General features: G+C 32.0%; 1 protein-coding gene across 2 annotated transcripts; it reads left to right on the forward strand.

Annotated features, from left to right (window-relative positions):
* Positions 1-9,812: 9,812 nt before the first annotated feature.
* LOC114185207 (ELMO domain-containing protein A-like) lies at positions 9,813-15,862 on the forward strand. 2 transcript variants are annotated; one of them, XM_028072800.1, is made up of 10 exons: positions 9,813-9,949; positions 10,122-10,419; positions 11,374-11,483; positions 12,025-12,093; positions 12,250-12,365; positions 12,462-12,516; positions 13,696-13,816; positions 14,428-14,475; positions 15,106-15,200; positions 15,330-15,862. In XM_028072800.1, exons 2-10 carry the CDS (start codon positions 10,335-10,337, stop codon positions 15,429-15,431), a joined length of 801 nt encoding a protein of 266 aa, XP_027928601.1. In that variant the 5' UTR covers positions 9,813-9,949; positions 10,122-10,334; the 3' UTR covers positions 15,432-15,862. The 2 variants fall into 2 exon arrangements, with proteins under 2 accessions (XP_027928601.1, XP_027928603.1); XM_028072802.1 differs by having other exon boundaries at positions 9,820-10,419; positions 11,389-11,483.
* Positions 15,863-16,141: the final 279 nt, after the last annotated feature.

Here is a 16,141-nt window from a genome sequence, read left to right on the forward strand (position 1 = left end):
TGAAAGCGATCTAAGTGTAGTAGAAGGTTTAATGGAAGTTAATAATTTATATGTTGTTATTTGAAACTTCCTTTCATATTCAAAATAATTAATATTTGACAAAACTCATAAAAGTTTGGGGTCACTGGGGTGGTGGTGTGTGACATAATATATGTTATTTAATTAATCATTTCCATGACCTAAAAAGTTGTCTTGTCGCCAACCAAAATAGATGATGTTAAAAACAACTTGCAATCGAAAAAAATGGGAAAATATATACAACATTGTTTGGTAGGGGTTGGTATCTGATTAATAATCCACACCCTTTGTGGATAGGCTATAAGTGACAAACAAAGGAATGCAATTTTTTTAGATGATGGCATTTACATATATAGTGTTTCTAAATAAAAGTGACATTTGATAAGATATGGAGTTTTCAAATAATGCTTATTTTCGTATCCATCCTCGGAAACTGTTGTTGTCTCTTTATTAAGGTATGGTATTCTAGGGCCCTGAGTTGTTCATGGTGTGATGTTGTTTTTAGTAGATTTCTAGGTCTTATATCGTTACAACTTTGGAGTTTAACAACAAAAGATATCTATAGGGAATTAGGTTAATCACACATATGTGTTTTTGATTGTAAAAAGCTAATGGGCAATAATATCCTCATTAGTTTCAATGAAATGTTATTTGGAGATTAAATATAAGTTATGCTGTTATATATGGAATTGTAATCATTCAACACATGTGTTTATTTTGTTTATGTTTGTATTTTTTTTTCAAAACTTCAATGTCATAAATTAATCAATTCAAGTATGTCTTTCCTGCTTAGTAGGTTAGTTTCGGTCGTGTTCTGGTATATCTAATAAATCTCATATCTACTAAGAGTCGAGGTCAAACGCAGATTAAATACTTATTTTTTCTTTCGTCTTCTAATGCATCTTGTAAAGACAAAAATATGATAGAGTTCTACGTTCCAAGACGGACAATACATCGAAAACACGGTAATTATTTCTAACAATGATTGTCGGACTAACTTGGATTGGATCGGATCGGATCAAATCGGGTCAGAAAACCTACAAAGTTACTTTATGTTCAAATCAATAATACCTAATAGATAATAAATATTATAACAATAATTAGGTCAAATGTAATTCCTTGTAAATAATGTCTATTTACAATATCCTAGTCTTTGTCATTCATGAACATAGGTTTTCTAAGTAACAATTAGTTACCTTCATCCTCTATTAATTGTCCTATGCATAATCTCATTCTCAATCTTCTATACATGTTACAAGTTATTAAGTTCATGTAAGGAAATGAGAGTCATGAATTAGGAAAGATTCTTATATATAGTAAAATAAATTCGGCAACTGATAAAAATTAAAGTTTAGTAGTTTTATAAGAAAATTAACATTAAATTATATATACTTCACTTAAATATATTATTTTAATTATTTAAAATTATTAGTTAAAATTTATGTATAAATATGTTTTTTATCCCTTAAACTCTTAGTAAAAATTGGAATTAATGCATTTTCTAAACTTTTGTCCAATTTAATCTCCAATTTTAAAAATATGTGAATTTAGTTTTTTTAACTAAATTTGTTACGTTCACCAGTGTAATAAGGGCTTTTGGCCCCGGTTATTTTTGTCATTCTGACTCGGTTTTAGAACCGAGGCATATTGGAGTGAGGCCAAAAGGGGTGCCTTTTGGCCTCGGTTATCACCCGAGGTCGTAAAAACACTTTTCTACCTCGGTTGCAGAGGGACCGGAGCCATAGGTTCAACAATATTTTTCTTAATTAAAAATTTCGCAGAGCCTTTGGCCTCGGTTATGGTAAGAACCGAGGTCATATACCCCGTCAGTACCCATCTTGTTGCCCCGGAAGGTTCCGTTGTGGAAGTAATCATTGACACCCGTAGAGACAAAAAACAAGGATTCAGAAATATGCTTCTCTAATTCTTCATTCTCGGTGAACGTCTTTGGCAAATTATGCTTAATAGTCCTATGGAAGAACTTAATTTGTTTGTCTAGTGTCAAAGACATATCCTGCAACCAAAAAGGGTACATCATGTTAAAGACAAAAAGTACCTGAATGATGATGAACTTCAAACACAGGGGCGACATTAACTTACGTTGTTGGTATCTGGCAGAACACCAGATCCAGCAGATGCATAATTAATGCCCGTTCTTACTTTGTTCCTTTGATGCTTCGAAAGTCCCAAGTAAGGAGGGGTTAAGCCTTTTCCTTCTCACATTATGAACAACAAAACCACTGTGGATTCCTTCGCGGCTACCTTCACGCTCAACGCACTCGCTGTGGAAGCTGTATTCGCATCCAGGGAGAACCTTCAGCTTCGTGCCGTCGACGAACGCGCCGAGGCAGATGCAGCACTCCGACTCCTCCGCCGCCGCGCGCTGGTGCAGGATGAACGGTAGGCGCTTGATCGCGTCGGCGTCGAGGTCGTCTTGATAAGGAAGCATCGACGACGCTTGGTGCGATGGGACGGCGTCAAAGAGGAGGCCGTGGTGGCGGCAGATCTGTCGAGCGAAGAAGAGCCACCGGCGAGAGCTTGTCACGACCTTGCAAGCTTCTCGATCCGCCAGAGCCATCGGCGACGGCTTGCGGAGACAATGGCCGGAGCAGCGCAGTGGCAGCACAGCGTGGTTGCAGGGCTTCGCGTGGTGGTGGTGGGTGGCTGGAGCAGCAGGTTGTAGAGAGAGAGAGAGAGAGAGAGAGAGAGAGAGGAGAAATGCACCGCGGGGAAGAAAAGGGGGTTCGCGAATTTTGAACCCTAATTAAACTATATGGCCTCGGTTCAATTAATAACCGATGCATATAGCCCTATTTGGCCCCGGTTCAATGACACCCGAGGCCAAAGACGTAATGGTTAGTGGCATTTTTGAAATATCCAGCCACATTTTTGGCTTCGGGTCTTTGGAACTGAGGCATATAACCCTCTTTTGGCACCAGTTTTTTTGAACCGAAGCATATAACCCTCTTTTACTTCGGGTTTTCGTTGAACCGAGGCATAAAAGTTGTCTGAAATTGCAAAAATACCACCGCGCCATTATATGCTTCGGTTCCTGACCAACCGAGGCATATAAGGCGAGGTAAAAAGCAAAATTTGTACTAGTGGTTTATTTGACGTTTTAAACTCGTTTCATGATAGCAATTGAATTGTTTATATTGTTTGACATATTTTTATTTCAATATTAGATGAGAAACATGTTTAAGTACTGTCTTTCTATAATTGAGAAACTAAAATGGACTAAAGTTTAGAAAAGAACTAATTCAAATTTTTAGTAAAAGTTAAAGGAAAAAAAAAAACATATTTAACCCTATAGTTTATCATTATAGATAACAAAAATAGTGATTATAATTGTGTCCCGCAAAAATTGTTAACAACTATCCTGCTAAATTCATTTCATTTCAATTTCAATTACCTGTCTAAACATTTAGGCAATGGTAGAAATTAATAATGACTTTCTGAGTAAGATAATTCAAAATTTCCTTACATTCGTGACCATCAAGATTTGGATTATTTATGTACTTGCTGAGATCATTTATAGGTCCAGCCCAATCAACGGGTTCAATTCCATGGTACTATAAGAGTCAACGTTATTTAATATACATTTTCTTGTGCTAACAATGAAAATGGCTATACAAGATTGAATATGATGAGCAGAGGAGAAATATACATGAATATCTAGATATTATTTAGATTCATCTCAATGTAACGTGAATAATACTCAATTTTTAAAATTTGATAAGAAAATAATAATAAATTTATAGATATTTGTTTTATATATTTGTTCATTCCTTTTAAGTTATTTTTTATTTATTTATTTTGTATTTTATTTTAAATTTTATGCAACTTCTTATTTAGTATTTAAAAGAGAAAAAAATGTATTATTTTGATATTAAATTATTGATACTAATAACATCTTTTATTGTAATTTTTATTTTTTATAAAAATATTTAATGATTATATAGAATATGAGTATATTCATTATCTAAAAGAAATTTCACATCTATATATCAATAAAAATAGGGTATCATTATCTCTCTCACACACACACATTATAATGATGAAATATGGTTATACTAAAACTTCATAAAAGTTGTTGATGCTATTAAGTATAATTAAGAATGATAAATAAATTTTTACTCGTAGGTAATTTTTTTAATAAGTCTTTGATAGTGACAGAAATATTTAAATTGACAACACATGAGTATTAGTAGTACTCAACTTTTCAAATTAACTCATGGATAAAGAATATAAATTTATCATATTTATTTCATCATCATTGTTATTATCATTTTAAATTATCAAAAACATTCTTATTTTATTTGAAATTATGTTGGAATTTATATAATTATAATTTCAACTAATCAAGAGTTTCAATATTTCAAAACATAAGATAAATAGTTATTAACGTTCATAAAAAAAATTCACTACAAGAAAATGTCTCATTAGTAATTAATTTGAGTGACAAAAAATTGTTAACCACCATAGTGACCAATTTAGATATTAGTTTACAAAATAAAAAAAATATTGGTTACTAAAATATTCACTACATTATAAATACAAAATTATAATTGGTCTCCAAATTGGTTTCAAATTTAGCTATCAAGATTTTAACTACCAAAGAAATTTGGTGGTTAAACATTAGCTATTAAGATTTTTTTTCTATTAAAAAATTGGGTTTTAAATTAGTTTATAATTATATAACTTGTCAAAATGTTTTTCTGTTGAAAAATTTTCTTTTAACACTCTTCTTTAGATTATGCATTCACTTGACTACTAGTTTCTATAATTGGGTTAAGCATGTTTTTAGTTTTTCAACTTATATGTGAAATTATAATTTGTTTCCCTCAAAAAAATTCATAAAAAATTCATCTTTATATTTTAGTAATGTATGAAATACATCTCCAAAATCAAAAAAAAAATTTAAAATAAAAGAAAATTTAAATTACATGTGGCTAACATGTGTCAATTACATGTCACATATTTTGACATTTTAATCCAATCGGCATCACCTAAAATTTAACGTTGTTAATTTTGAAAAACGTATTTCATTTATTAAAAAGTATAAAGATAAAGTATAAACTATAAGGAATTTTATATGAACTTTGAAAAAAAGAACGAATTTCAATTTTGTATGTAAATACAAAAACTAAAACATAATTAACCCCTAAAAATAATGGTTTAAAGAGCATCATAATAATATAATAAACTTGAAAAAAAAAAATAGCACATATCGCAAATTACAAGCACCATGAAATTGTAATCAGAATTTTTCTCTAGCTATAACATAATTATAACAACTCAAAAACATAATTGTAATTATCTGATATATACATATATGAGCTCTCAAGAAAAAACTTGATAAAAGCTCACATACACCCCACGCTTTAATTAGAAGCTAATCATACACGTATAAAAAAAATAGTAAATTATCATTTGAAAACTCCATGGATCATCATAATAACCATTGAGTTATAATCATAATTAACAAGTGAGCTTTTGGAAGATGGTAATGGTCCCATGACCTTTGATTCAACATTTCTTTTAATCATAAAAGGGTAGGGTTTGTATTATATATAATTTTTTAAATCTAGTGGTGCCGGCCTATACACTTTAAGCCACACAACCAAGAAGACATAATATGCAAGAAAAAGATCGATGTGCTCACCACTCACGTAGACTTCAACCAATGAAAAAAGTTAATACCTTTCATTTTTTTATTTAAGTGAAAAATGAATATTAATTATTGTTAGAAATCTCACATTTAAAAATAAAACAAAATTATACTATACAGAAGAATGTAAAGTTTACGAAATAATTTTATGAGGTTGATTTAAATTTAAAATTCTCGTTCAAGATATCTTAGTATGAAAATATGTATTAAAAATCTTACATCTCATAAAAAACCTTCTCTCTCAATAATTATCTCAATTTGACTATATATTTCAAAAAGGAGAATTCCAACTTTCTAAACTTTGGTGGTGCAGGCCTGTATTATACTTTACCACACTAGCAATTATATAATACGACATACGAGTATGGAGCAAGAAAATTGTTCACGTAGACTGCAATGCAAGCATCCAAAACAAAATCAGTACCCTTCTCCTTTTGGTTGAGAAATCTAGGTCACAATAATCGTTATATCAACATATTTTCAAATAAAAAACAAACACGATTGTTAAACTATTAAGAATCTGTGATTCGGGTTGACGTATAAACTCTTGGAAAATGGCGTCAACATTTGAATGCAAAAATGGAAACATATGATTTGGTAATATATCATTTACCCTACTTTGGTCGTGTGACGATAACACCTCATATTTGTGATTATTCAAACAATTCACACCATATTTGCTAAACCTATGCAGCAGGGAGATACAACACATAAGGTCGGTCACCACACAAATCTGGTTCTGATTCTGAGAACATGAGTCCAACTTACACATAAGGAATTGACACCACTCTCAACTCAAAACCTTAAGACGATGAGTATATGGACGATAATCCTTATATAGTGTTCAATTTTTTTATTTTTAATTAAGTTTACTCTTGGATTCTTAACCGATAAAGTCTGTCTCGATTTAATTTTTATTCATGTGACTGTACTGTGTTAATGGGTCCTATATCTCTCTGATTAACGTTCATAACTCAAGAGTCTAAAACGTGAAATACTAATAGATAATAGTTACTTAAATATGGATTAATTATACTTAATTGTTTTGTTTAGGAAGATGATAACATGAAGAAACCAGAAAAGATTGATAGAGCATGCATGCTGGTTAGTCTCGGAAAAGTGAAGCAACCAAAAAAAGTGAGTACTTGCGTGTTAAATTCGCCCCCACGTAAAGTGGCCACAACTTTTTTGGAGGCTTGGAAGATGCATGCGCGTGGACCAACCTCTTAATACATATGCACACCCATTCCTAATTTCTTGGCTTAAAATTGCTAAACAAAACCTTCATCCACGTCAACAACGTTAATTTCAGGAAAACAATTGTAAAGAATACCAACTTTATTATAAGAACAGGAACAGCGATTATTGTCGCATAAAATCTACTTTTGCTGATACCCATCTATGGATTCTGATGAGAAATCTATCTTGAAACGGACAATGATTTCTCGATGTCTTTGTACTTAAAGTTCAATATCTCAAAAATGGAATCTAATTGAGTCAACCATTTGTGTCTAATTAATACACAAAAAGAGTTTGTGTAAATTACTGGTTTTGATATTGCATGATAATGAAGAATCCTTAGGGTGTACGTGTGCATTGGTTTTTATTTGAGTTTAGCATGTAAAATTGAGTATATATATAATAGTGAATTAATACATATATATATATATATATATATATATATATATATATATATATATATATATATATATATATATAATGTTGGTGAAGGTGAAAGTTTTGAAGACACTTTTTCAAACGAGTTTCCATCATGGCCGGGCCATGTTTGGCAACATCCCATGTGAATGTGACTTATGTTTTCAAAAACTTGGAGAGCATTATGGTCGACCCCAGCTTTACACACACACATGATGCTGTCTAATGTTCTCACCAAGTTTTAGCACGTTCAAGAAAAAATTAATCTGGGTAATATTATAAACTTTTTTTGTAGCTTTTAAGCTTTTGAAATTGGTGTCGTGCAAATTTCAAATTTTCATCACTCATTTCATCATACACTTGGTGGAAACTTTTACCACATATTTACATTTGTTTGGTTTCTAAAATGTTTAATGTTTTTTTTTTTTTTCACAAATGCAAATTATGTCAGACAAGGAAAAAAGAAGATATCTATAATTATATTTATACGAATTTCAAAAACTAATTTTTCTACAATCTCATGAATGACAGTAAGTCATATATATTCATCTTATATAAGAAATAATTGTGTTAGATTTATGATTTTTAACATTGAAAACATAAAATTATTGAGGGACCGAATTCCCATTCCGTCTTAATTTTGTAAATATATATATTCAATGTTAATCTTCCAAGATTATGTAACAACAGAACTTAAAATTAATAATGACTCGAACTTGGATCGTGTGACAACACTTTTAACATTGAATTTAGTATATGAACTACTTGCGTGTGTTCAGCTTCTTAATCATACTAATTCGAATTCTATATACTATCAATTATTTATGTGAAAAAATATAAAAAGGTAGAAGAATTTTTTCTATTTATTTAAAACATACATATTAAAAGATTTTGACTGCTTTCAATACTGTATTCGGGGCTTTTATATTATAATACAAGGTTTATAAATATTATTGGGTTAAATATGTTTTTGGTCTCTTAACTTTCAGTAAATTTTGGAATTAATCTATTTCAAAATTTTGGACCAATTTAGTCATTCATTTTTCGAAATACGTGAATTTAGTCATTTTAATCAAATTTTGTTGAATTTATTTGACATTTCAAGAGCGTTTCATTATAGTATTTGACTTAACATTGAAGAAAAAATGTGTCAAACAGTATTAACAATTCAAATATAATCCTGAAATGCGTAAGAAACATTAAATAAACCTAACAAAAAATTTGATTAAAAGGACCAAATCAACGTATTTTGAAAGATGAAAGACTAAATTGGTTTAAAATTTCGAAATGGACTAATTTCAAAATTCACTGAAATTAAGGGAGCAAAATATTTAACCCAATATTATTTACGTGAAAAATCTTTCGATTAAAAAAACTATCTACCTAATAAATAGTGTAGTATATGGTTGATGTAAGTTTTTCCACACAATAAATACATACATACATATATATATATATATATATATATATATATATATATATATATTTATTTATTTGACGTACGTTTGTGAAAGTTTGGTTGAAAGCAAAAACTCAATCAAACGAATAACCTAAGACTGTGTATGGTGTGTGTTCTTCTATTGGTTGAATGAATGTGAACAAGAGAGTATGTGTCCGAAAGACAGAGAAAACAACTATACAACGAAGTTACTTTTTCTCCCACATTATTACACAAATGAATAAAGTTCATTATGTTTATGTATCACAAATCTGGAGGAAATATAATTCAATTCTTCATGAGAAAAAAGGAAAAGAGAATAGTTTGTGTTAATGTTTCTCCCTTCAAAATTTTTAAATTCTCAAACAAGGGAATTCATTAAACCTGACGTAGCCACGTGATTTTCTTTTAGAAGTAATAAAAAGTTTGGTTTGATAAATTGACGTGACCCAATAAGCCTTTTTGTGATTAATGTATGAGTGGTTTAAGTACCCTCTAAACCAAACTAATTAGGACCAAAACAAAACCTAATTAATTGGATTAGGTTAAGTTAGCTTATGCTTTATTTATTTATATATTATTTGCGAACTAACGTTCAATTACCTAGTTTGAAGAACAAACTGCCACTTGCATGCAAACCCCGTATTCTATTAAAAAAAGAAATTTAAATAATTTAATTAATCATTAATCCATTTAACTCACTTCACGTGATGGCCATGGATGTGAGTGAGATCAGACTTTCAACTCGCAGTTTCATGTTAGAAATATATTATGAGTGTCTTTGAAATCGTATCCGTCACAAAAGTTGCAACGGATAAAATTACATTTGAAACGCATTTCTTCTTCACCTAATTTGGTTTCAAACACCCATTATGCTTTCTAATATATTATATGTAATTTAACTATTCTTAAATAATCATTAAACATGGCATTTTAAAGAGTGTTTTGTTTTCCTAATATTATTCATACTTTATTTTTTGAATAAAAACAGTACACGAAAATAATAAAATAAAAAGTGGCATATGTAAAAGCGAGAGAGTGCAACGCAGTTGTGTACCTTCTGAATCGGGAGAGGGAGAAGGAAGGAAGCGCTAAACGCGCGTTTTGCAGAGAGAAGAGAAAACAAACAAAACAACTGAACTGATTCTCTCTTCTCTTCTGTCTAAGTACCGTAACTCTATTCTCTTCTCTGCTCTCAGATCTTGCAAAAACCCCTTTCTCCATAACCGCAACTCTTCTATCTTCTCTTCAAGATTCTTTTCTCTTTCTTTCGCACTTTCTACTTTCCCTCACTTTCTTCTCTTTCCTTTTCCGTTTGTTTCCCGGGAAAATCCCCAGCCGCAACCACTGCTTCGATCTTTCCCGCGCCATCCAATTGCTTATTGCTCTGTCCAAGCTCCCGCATTTCAGCTCACTGGAATTTCCGCCCCTAACGGAATTCTGCACTGCGCAATTTTCCGGGAAAGTGGGGGTTCCGGGAAACGGAGCGTTCTCGCGATGACTATACCGTTGCTGCAGTAACGGGGATAAGAAGAGGAGGAAGTGAGACGAATGGACGATCGAGGCGGTTCCTTCGTAGCTGTGAGGAGGATTTCGCAGGGTCTTGATCGAGGCAACGCGTGCCATTCAACTTCTGGTAAACTTCTCTCGTGGTTTTCGTAATTTTCAACGTCTGATTCCTTGGGGTTTTTTTTTCGGTTTTTTGTTTTATTACTCTCGCTCACTCTCGCAATAGTCTTTGAATCGAGACTGAACTCAGGTTTTTCACTTGCGTTATGTTTGCGGATATTCAAAATTGCATTGGTGGGTGAATTACTGAGTTCATGATTCCTACAGCTACTACTACTTTTTAATTATTATTATTATTATTTTATTTTGATTGGTTTAAGACTGAGTTAAGCTCGGTAGAAATCTCTATGGAACTAGCTCAGTTTACTATAGAGGGTGTTACTGACATACTGTTAGTTAATCTTAGCGTTATAAGTTGTTTACTGTGCTTAATTTATGGGTTATATCCGTGATGGGGTTATCTCGTAGATCTAGCATTCGTGAAATGCGTTATTGCTTGTTTATGTATACTGGAAAGTGCAGATACTGTTGTATCTCTTTTCATCTAGTGTGAAGCTGAGTGCAACTGTTTAGGTGCAGAAATAGCGGGGAATGGTGAATAAAGCAAGCTGGTGGGTGGCAGTATGATTAAAACTGTGCAAGTGGCTAGCATAATGATTAAAGCAAAGCCCACTCTTCGCTGTGGTTATATTTGGCTGCTTGGCTTTGTCCGTTTCCCTTGTCCTAAGCTTTAATCAATAATACGAGCTATAGAAAACAAAATATTTATAAAGTGATACTTTGGTTGGAAAAGTGACAGAAAGAAAAACGGGGAAGAAATAGACTATTTTTTTTTTTTTTTGTGGTTAGAATAAGTTGTGTGGTTTTAGAAACTGGGGTGATTACAAATAGTGTTGTACTACTTAGGATAGTTAGTTACTCATAACACATGATTGATTTCTGTCAGTCAAATGGCTATAAAATTGCGACTCAAAAATTCGAAGCTCAATCTACATTTATGGGCAGTTTTATTTTGTTACAGCTGAGTTTGTGACAGGATCAACAGCGTGGCTTGGCAGAGGTTTGTCCTGTGTCTGCGCACAGAGAAGAGAAAGTGATGCTCGACCCTCTTTTGATTTAACATCAGCCCAGGTAATGGTTTTAGTGATTTAGTTGCTGAAGCAGTAATTTAATACCGTTCAGTAATTATGTTAACTTTTCTCTTGGGCACTGCAATAAATAAATGAAATTTTATAATGTGACTTTGTTGATGAGATGCTTCATCATACTTGTCTTTTAATGAGATAAACCTCTTCTAAACTACTTACAAGAGTAAGCATAGCCTTTTCTTCATAGAAACATATTGAGCAATAAATTTGTATTGGAACATCTTCCATTTTACCAAATAACAAAAAATATAATAAAGTTCAATTGTATTTTGGGCTGTGTTTTTTTCTCTTACGTTTCTGGAAAATTCATTCGTTTTGTAAACAAATGAATGTATTTATATATAATATATAGCTTGTTCTGAATTTGTAACACCTAATTTGACACTCGTGTTTCACATTATTGGATTTTCTTTATTTTATAATGTTTGCTGTGATTTATACCTTCTGAGATGGAAATAATAAGCCACTCTATACTTCTTTTTTCTATTAAAAAATGTTTATAATTATGGATGACAAATTCTCAGGAGGAGTGCTTGCTGAGGTTACAGAGTCGAATTGACATTCCATACGATAGTTCTATTCCTGAGCACCAGGTATTTCTTCTATTGATATTTTTCATGTCACTGTGAGTGATGTGGTAATGACTATGTATGAAGTTCATCAAAGACTTTATGTGCTTCTGATGCCTTACCTTGTGTTCAATCTTTTATCTCTTAATATAATTTAGATTTTTTTATGCTTTCTCTTAGGATGCTCTAAGAGCTTTATGGAGTGTTGCATTTCCTGAAGAAGAACTCCGTGGCCTGATATCAGAGCAATGGAAGGACATGGGCTGGCAAGGGAAGGATCCATCAACCGATTTTAGGTAGTTATTATTCCTCTTGTTTTTATCTCAATGCCATAAACTGTCATCACTTTTCTACTTGTTGCTAATAGTTTCTGTTTGTGTATATTTTGGTAGGGGTGGTGGTTTCATATCATTGGAGAATTTATTGTTTTTTGCTAGGAATTTCCCGGTATGATCCCTTTCTGTTTTTTTCGGAAGGTGTTTTTTTTTTCTATTGTTTTACACACATTTTGGTATTGTAAAAAATATTTTAAAGTCATTTTTACTTGTCCAAAATCAATATCTAGATTTAGATTGTTATATATAAAAGCTATTTGATTGCCTGAAGGGATTAACAAATAAATCATATTAGGATTCACCCTAAGGAAATGTTATTTTTTGTTTGTAGTTGTAAATAGGACTTCTGCGGGTAAATATTTTGTTATAGGGTATTTATCTGTTCGAAGAACTAGTTAGTACTTCCTCCTTTTTGAATTCAAACTGAGGATTTGCCATCTATTTCTTCCGAAAGGGACTTTTTAATTTTTGCATGCTTTATCCGACAATTGATACGGTAAAGAAACTAATAGGCATTGATTAGCCAAAAAATATATTTGCTGATATAGGTGTGCGTTAGCTAGTGGCTTCAACTCACTCTTCAGCAACTAAGAGAAAAACATAATTTCTTCCTACAGACATTGATAAAATTCTCATGTGCTGCTTTTGGACTTCCTTCCTCCATTGTAGAATATTTTGGCCGTAGTGATTTGTTCTTTTGCTTTATCTTTGACATATAAGTATGACATTTATTGGTTGAGTTGAAATATAAATGAGAAGAGAATGACATTGAAATTAATTGATTTTGTTTCTCTTTTGCAATGGTCTCTCTTTGTCAAAGTACACCAGCCTCATCAGAGTCATGTAAAATATAAAGCCATGGAACTTCACTGAATTTTTTTTTTCGTTATTCACTGTTTGCTAGATGTTAAAAATCTGTACCCGTCACTTAATACATTTTGTGAATTGTGATAATATATGCCTTAAACGCAGAGAATATTTTCTGATAATTTCTAAGATATGGTATCCTCTTTTTTATGTACTAATCCCTGGCTTCTTTGTATATATTACTTTCTTGGTGTTGAATAAGCATAAACTACAGGTTTCATTTGTTATGAACAGTTCCCAATTTTTGCTTTAGGAATATTATGAATCAGATTCTTTTATACTCTTATTCCCACTGGGTTTGTCCATGTTAATTTAGTCTTGGTGCACTCCTTCGAACACTTTCGCAGCAACCTTGAGTTTTAGTAATATTTGCTATTCATATAACTATCATAAAACTTGAACACTTTTTTTTTTTTTTTTGTAGAAATCCTTTCAAGATCTTTTACGGAAGCAGGAAGGAGATCGGTCAGTGTGGGAATACCCATTTGCTGTTGCTGGTGTTAACATCACATTCATGCTTATTCAGATGCTTGATCTTGAAGCAGGTTGTTTTACTTCTCCTTTTACTGTAGTTTACTAGTCTCAGCATATTTCATGTATAAAAGGAAGAAAAAGGTTGTGTTATAATCCTCTGAATGTTATGCTGTTATAATTTGCTTAGGATGTTTTACCAATTATTCTTGCATACTTCAGTATGGCTAGTTTCCACTGATCATTATCTGAGTGATGGCCAGTGCCACATTGTAGTTATGAGGGATTAGATTCGATGTGTCCTTGGGCCTTTCTCCTTATCCCGGGAGCATAATGTTTTTACTTTATTGGAAAGAATGGAAGAAGTTGGTAAATGACAGGCCAGCCTTACACATTCATTCTTCACTTTGAAACATTTTCATTTAGTTTTTTGTATGGTATAAAATTGTTCTTAAAGTTAAAAGGTATATGTCCATGTCCTTGGATTTAAATAAATTGTTTTGGACATGCGAATATGGATTTTTATCGATTATAATATTTTAGTTGTATTTTCTGATGCGGGATATCATGAAAGTGCATGTTTCTTATTGCAGACTGTTGCATCATAGATGTTTTTCACAAGTAATGAATTAAGTTTGATTATTAGGTTTTCTGTTACTAATGTAATTTTTGTTTTACTTGACAGTCAAACCTCGGACCCTGGTAGGAGCAACTTTCCTAAAATTTATTGCAGGTAGTCTTTAGTTTTGCTCTCGTTAATCTGTAAATTTTTTCTTGTAATATTTTTTCAGTTTACATCGGAAGCAGGAAGGTGGGGAGCTTAAGAATAACAAAATGCTAAATGTTACAAAAGTATTTGGGCCTGTTTCGAAGAACTTCTTCACAAACTCCCAGAAAAAAAAAAAGGAAAACTGAAATTAGTTCCTTCTCAAGCTAAAATTATCTTGTGCTTAGTTAATTTATAGAAACTTTCTTATAACTTCTTTAAATTTTTATTTTAACTTATGAGTAAGTTAAAACTTACGGAGCAGTTAATTCGTTTTTGTTTTTTTTTTCTTTCTTAGAAGGGTTTATGGAAAAGCTCATCCAAACGAACTCTTGATACATTTGTTTAGATTTATGAAGGCTTTTTTTAAGGAACATGTTTCTTTCACTACCTCACTCACTTTTCTTTTCTAACATTTTTCTCCCAAACAATTGTACTTCATAATTTGTGATAGGTTCATGAAATTTTTTTCCTGCAAAATGGCATTGCTTGAGAAAAATACTTGTGTTTGTAGCTTTTACTTGATAATGGTGGTCTTCTTTTTATGTTAGTTTCGCTCATAAAGTTAGTAAATTAATTTTTATGCTTGTCTGACAGAAAATGAATCAGCTTTTGATCTTCTCTATTGCATTACATTCAAGATGATGGATCAACAATGGCTTTCTATGCGTGCGTCATACATGGATTTTAACGTATGTATTCCTGATCATGATATTATTCTTCATAGATAAGGAAATATATGGCACTAGCAAATTTAACTGAAGTATGTATGTTTGTTTGGGTTGCAAGTGATTATGAACATGTTACTTTTGTTATAACAGACAGTAATGAAATCTACACGACGTCAGCTGGAGAAAGAGCTTTTGCTTGATGACATAATGCGGCTCGAAGATATTCCTTCATACAAACTTCTCACAAGATAGTTATCAGTGCTTATTTGGAGTCTACTAGTTTTAGCCAGAAGGTTGTACTTGATGTGATGCTACTCTTGTAATTTTCATTCCTTCCAATTCGGCATTTAACCTTCTAACATCTGAGCAAGACTGAGGCGAGCCTAAGTATGATATCATCAAGGTTCTAGAGGCAGCAGTTAAGATTTTAATCTAGTGGGGGAGGAAGATATTGTGGGTGGGACAAACAAACTGTCAGAAGAGTCTGAAATGTAGGTTTTCTTGGTGCAAAAAAGATTAGATTGTAATGAATTGTGGTTTGCCTATATATTTCATCAGTGTCCATTAATTGGCAAATATAGTTTGCAGTGTTGTAATTCAAGCAGGTGTACCTCGGTAGATAGATTCTGTCTGGGCCATGTTTGTGGAGGAATTAATATACTGCAGATTGTTGTTTGAGTTGATGAGTAGTACCTTAACTATTGCGTTTGGCCAAAAGTACCCTTTTTCTATTGTATGCATATTTTCTATTCTAGAATCGATTAACTTTGGACGAGTATAGATGAGGAAAGAGGAAATTTTTATCTGTGCAATTTACACTGAACTTCTTCAGACTTAGAAAAAGAAAAAAATCTATCGGTTGACGATGTTGACAACGTTAGGAATGTGATTTGAAAAAGTGATTTTTTATTACACAAATACCTCTATCTTATGTATTGATGAGAAGGTGCAGTGTTGGCCAT

Source organism: Vigna unguiculata, chromosome 5, assembly GCF_004118075.2.
Source record: "Vigna unguiculata cultivar IT97K-499-35 chromosome 5, ASM411807v1, whole genome shotgun sequence".
NCBI lineage: Eukaryota > Viridiplantae > Streptophyta > Magnoliopsida > Fabales > Fabaceae > Vigna > Vigna unguiculata.

Excerpts from the sequence above, each read along its gene's own strand:
- LOC114185207 (XM_028072800.1), top strand. The coding sequence starts at position 10,335 with ATGGACGATCGAGGCGGTTCCTTCGTAGCTGTGAGGAGGATTTCGCAG. Across the intron at positions 13,817-14,427 it reads GATGCTTGATCTTGAAGCAG|TCAAACCTCGGACCCTGGTA; the intron begins GTTGTTTTACTT and ends TTTACTTGACAG. Across the intron at positions 15,201-15,329 it reads CGTCATACATGGATTTTAAC|ACAGTAATGAAATCTACACG; the intron begins GTATGTATTCCT and ends TTGTTATAACAG.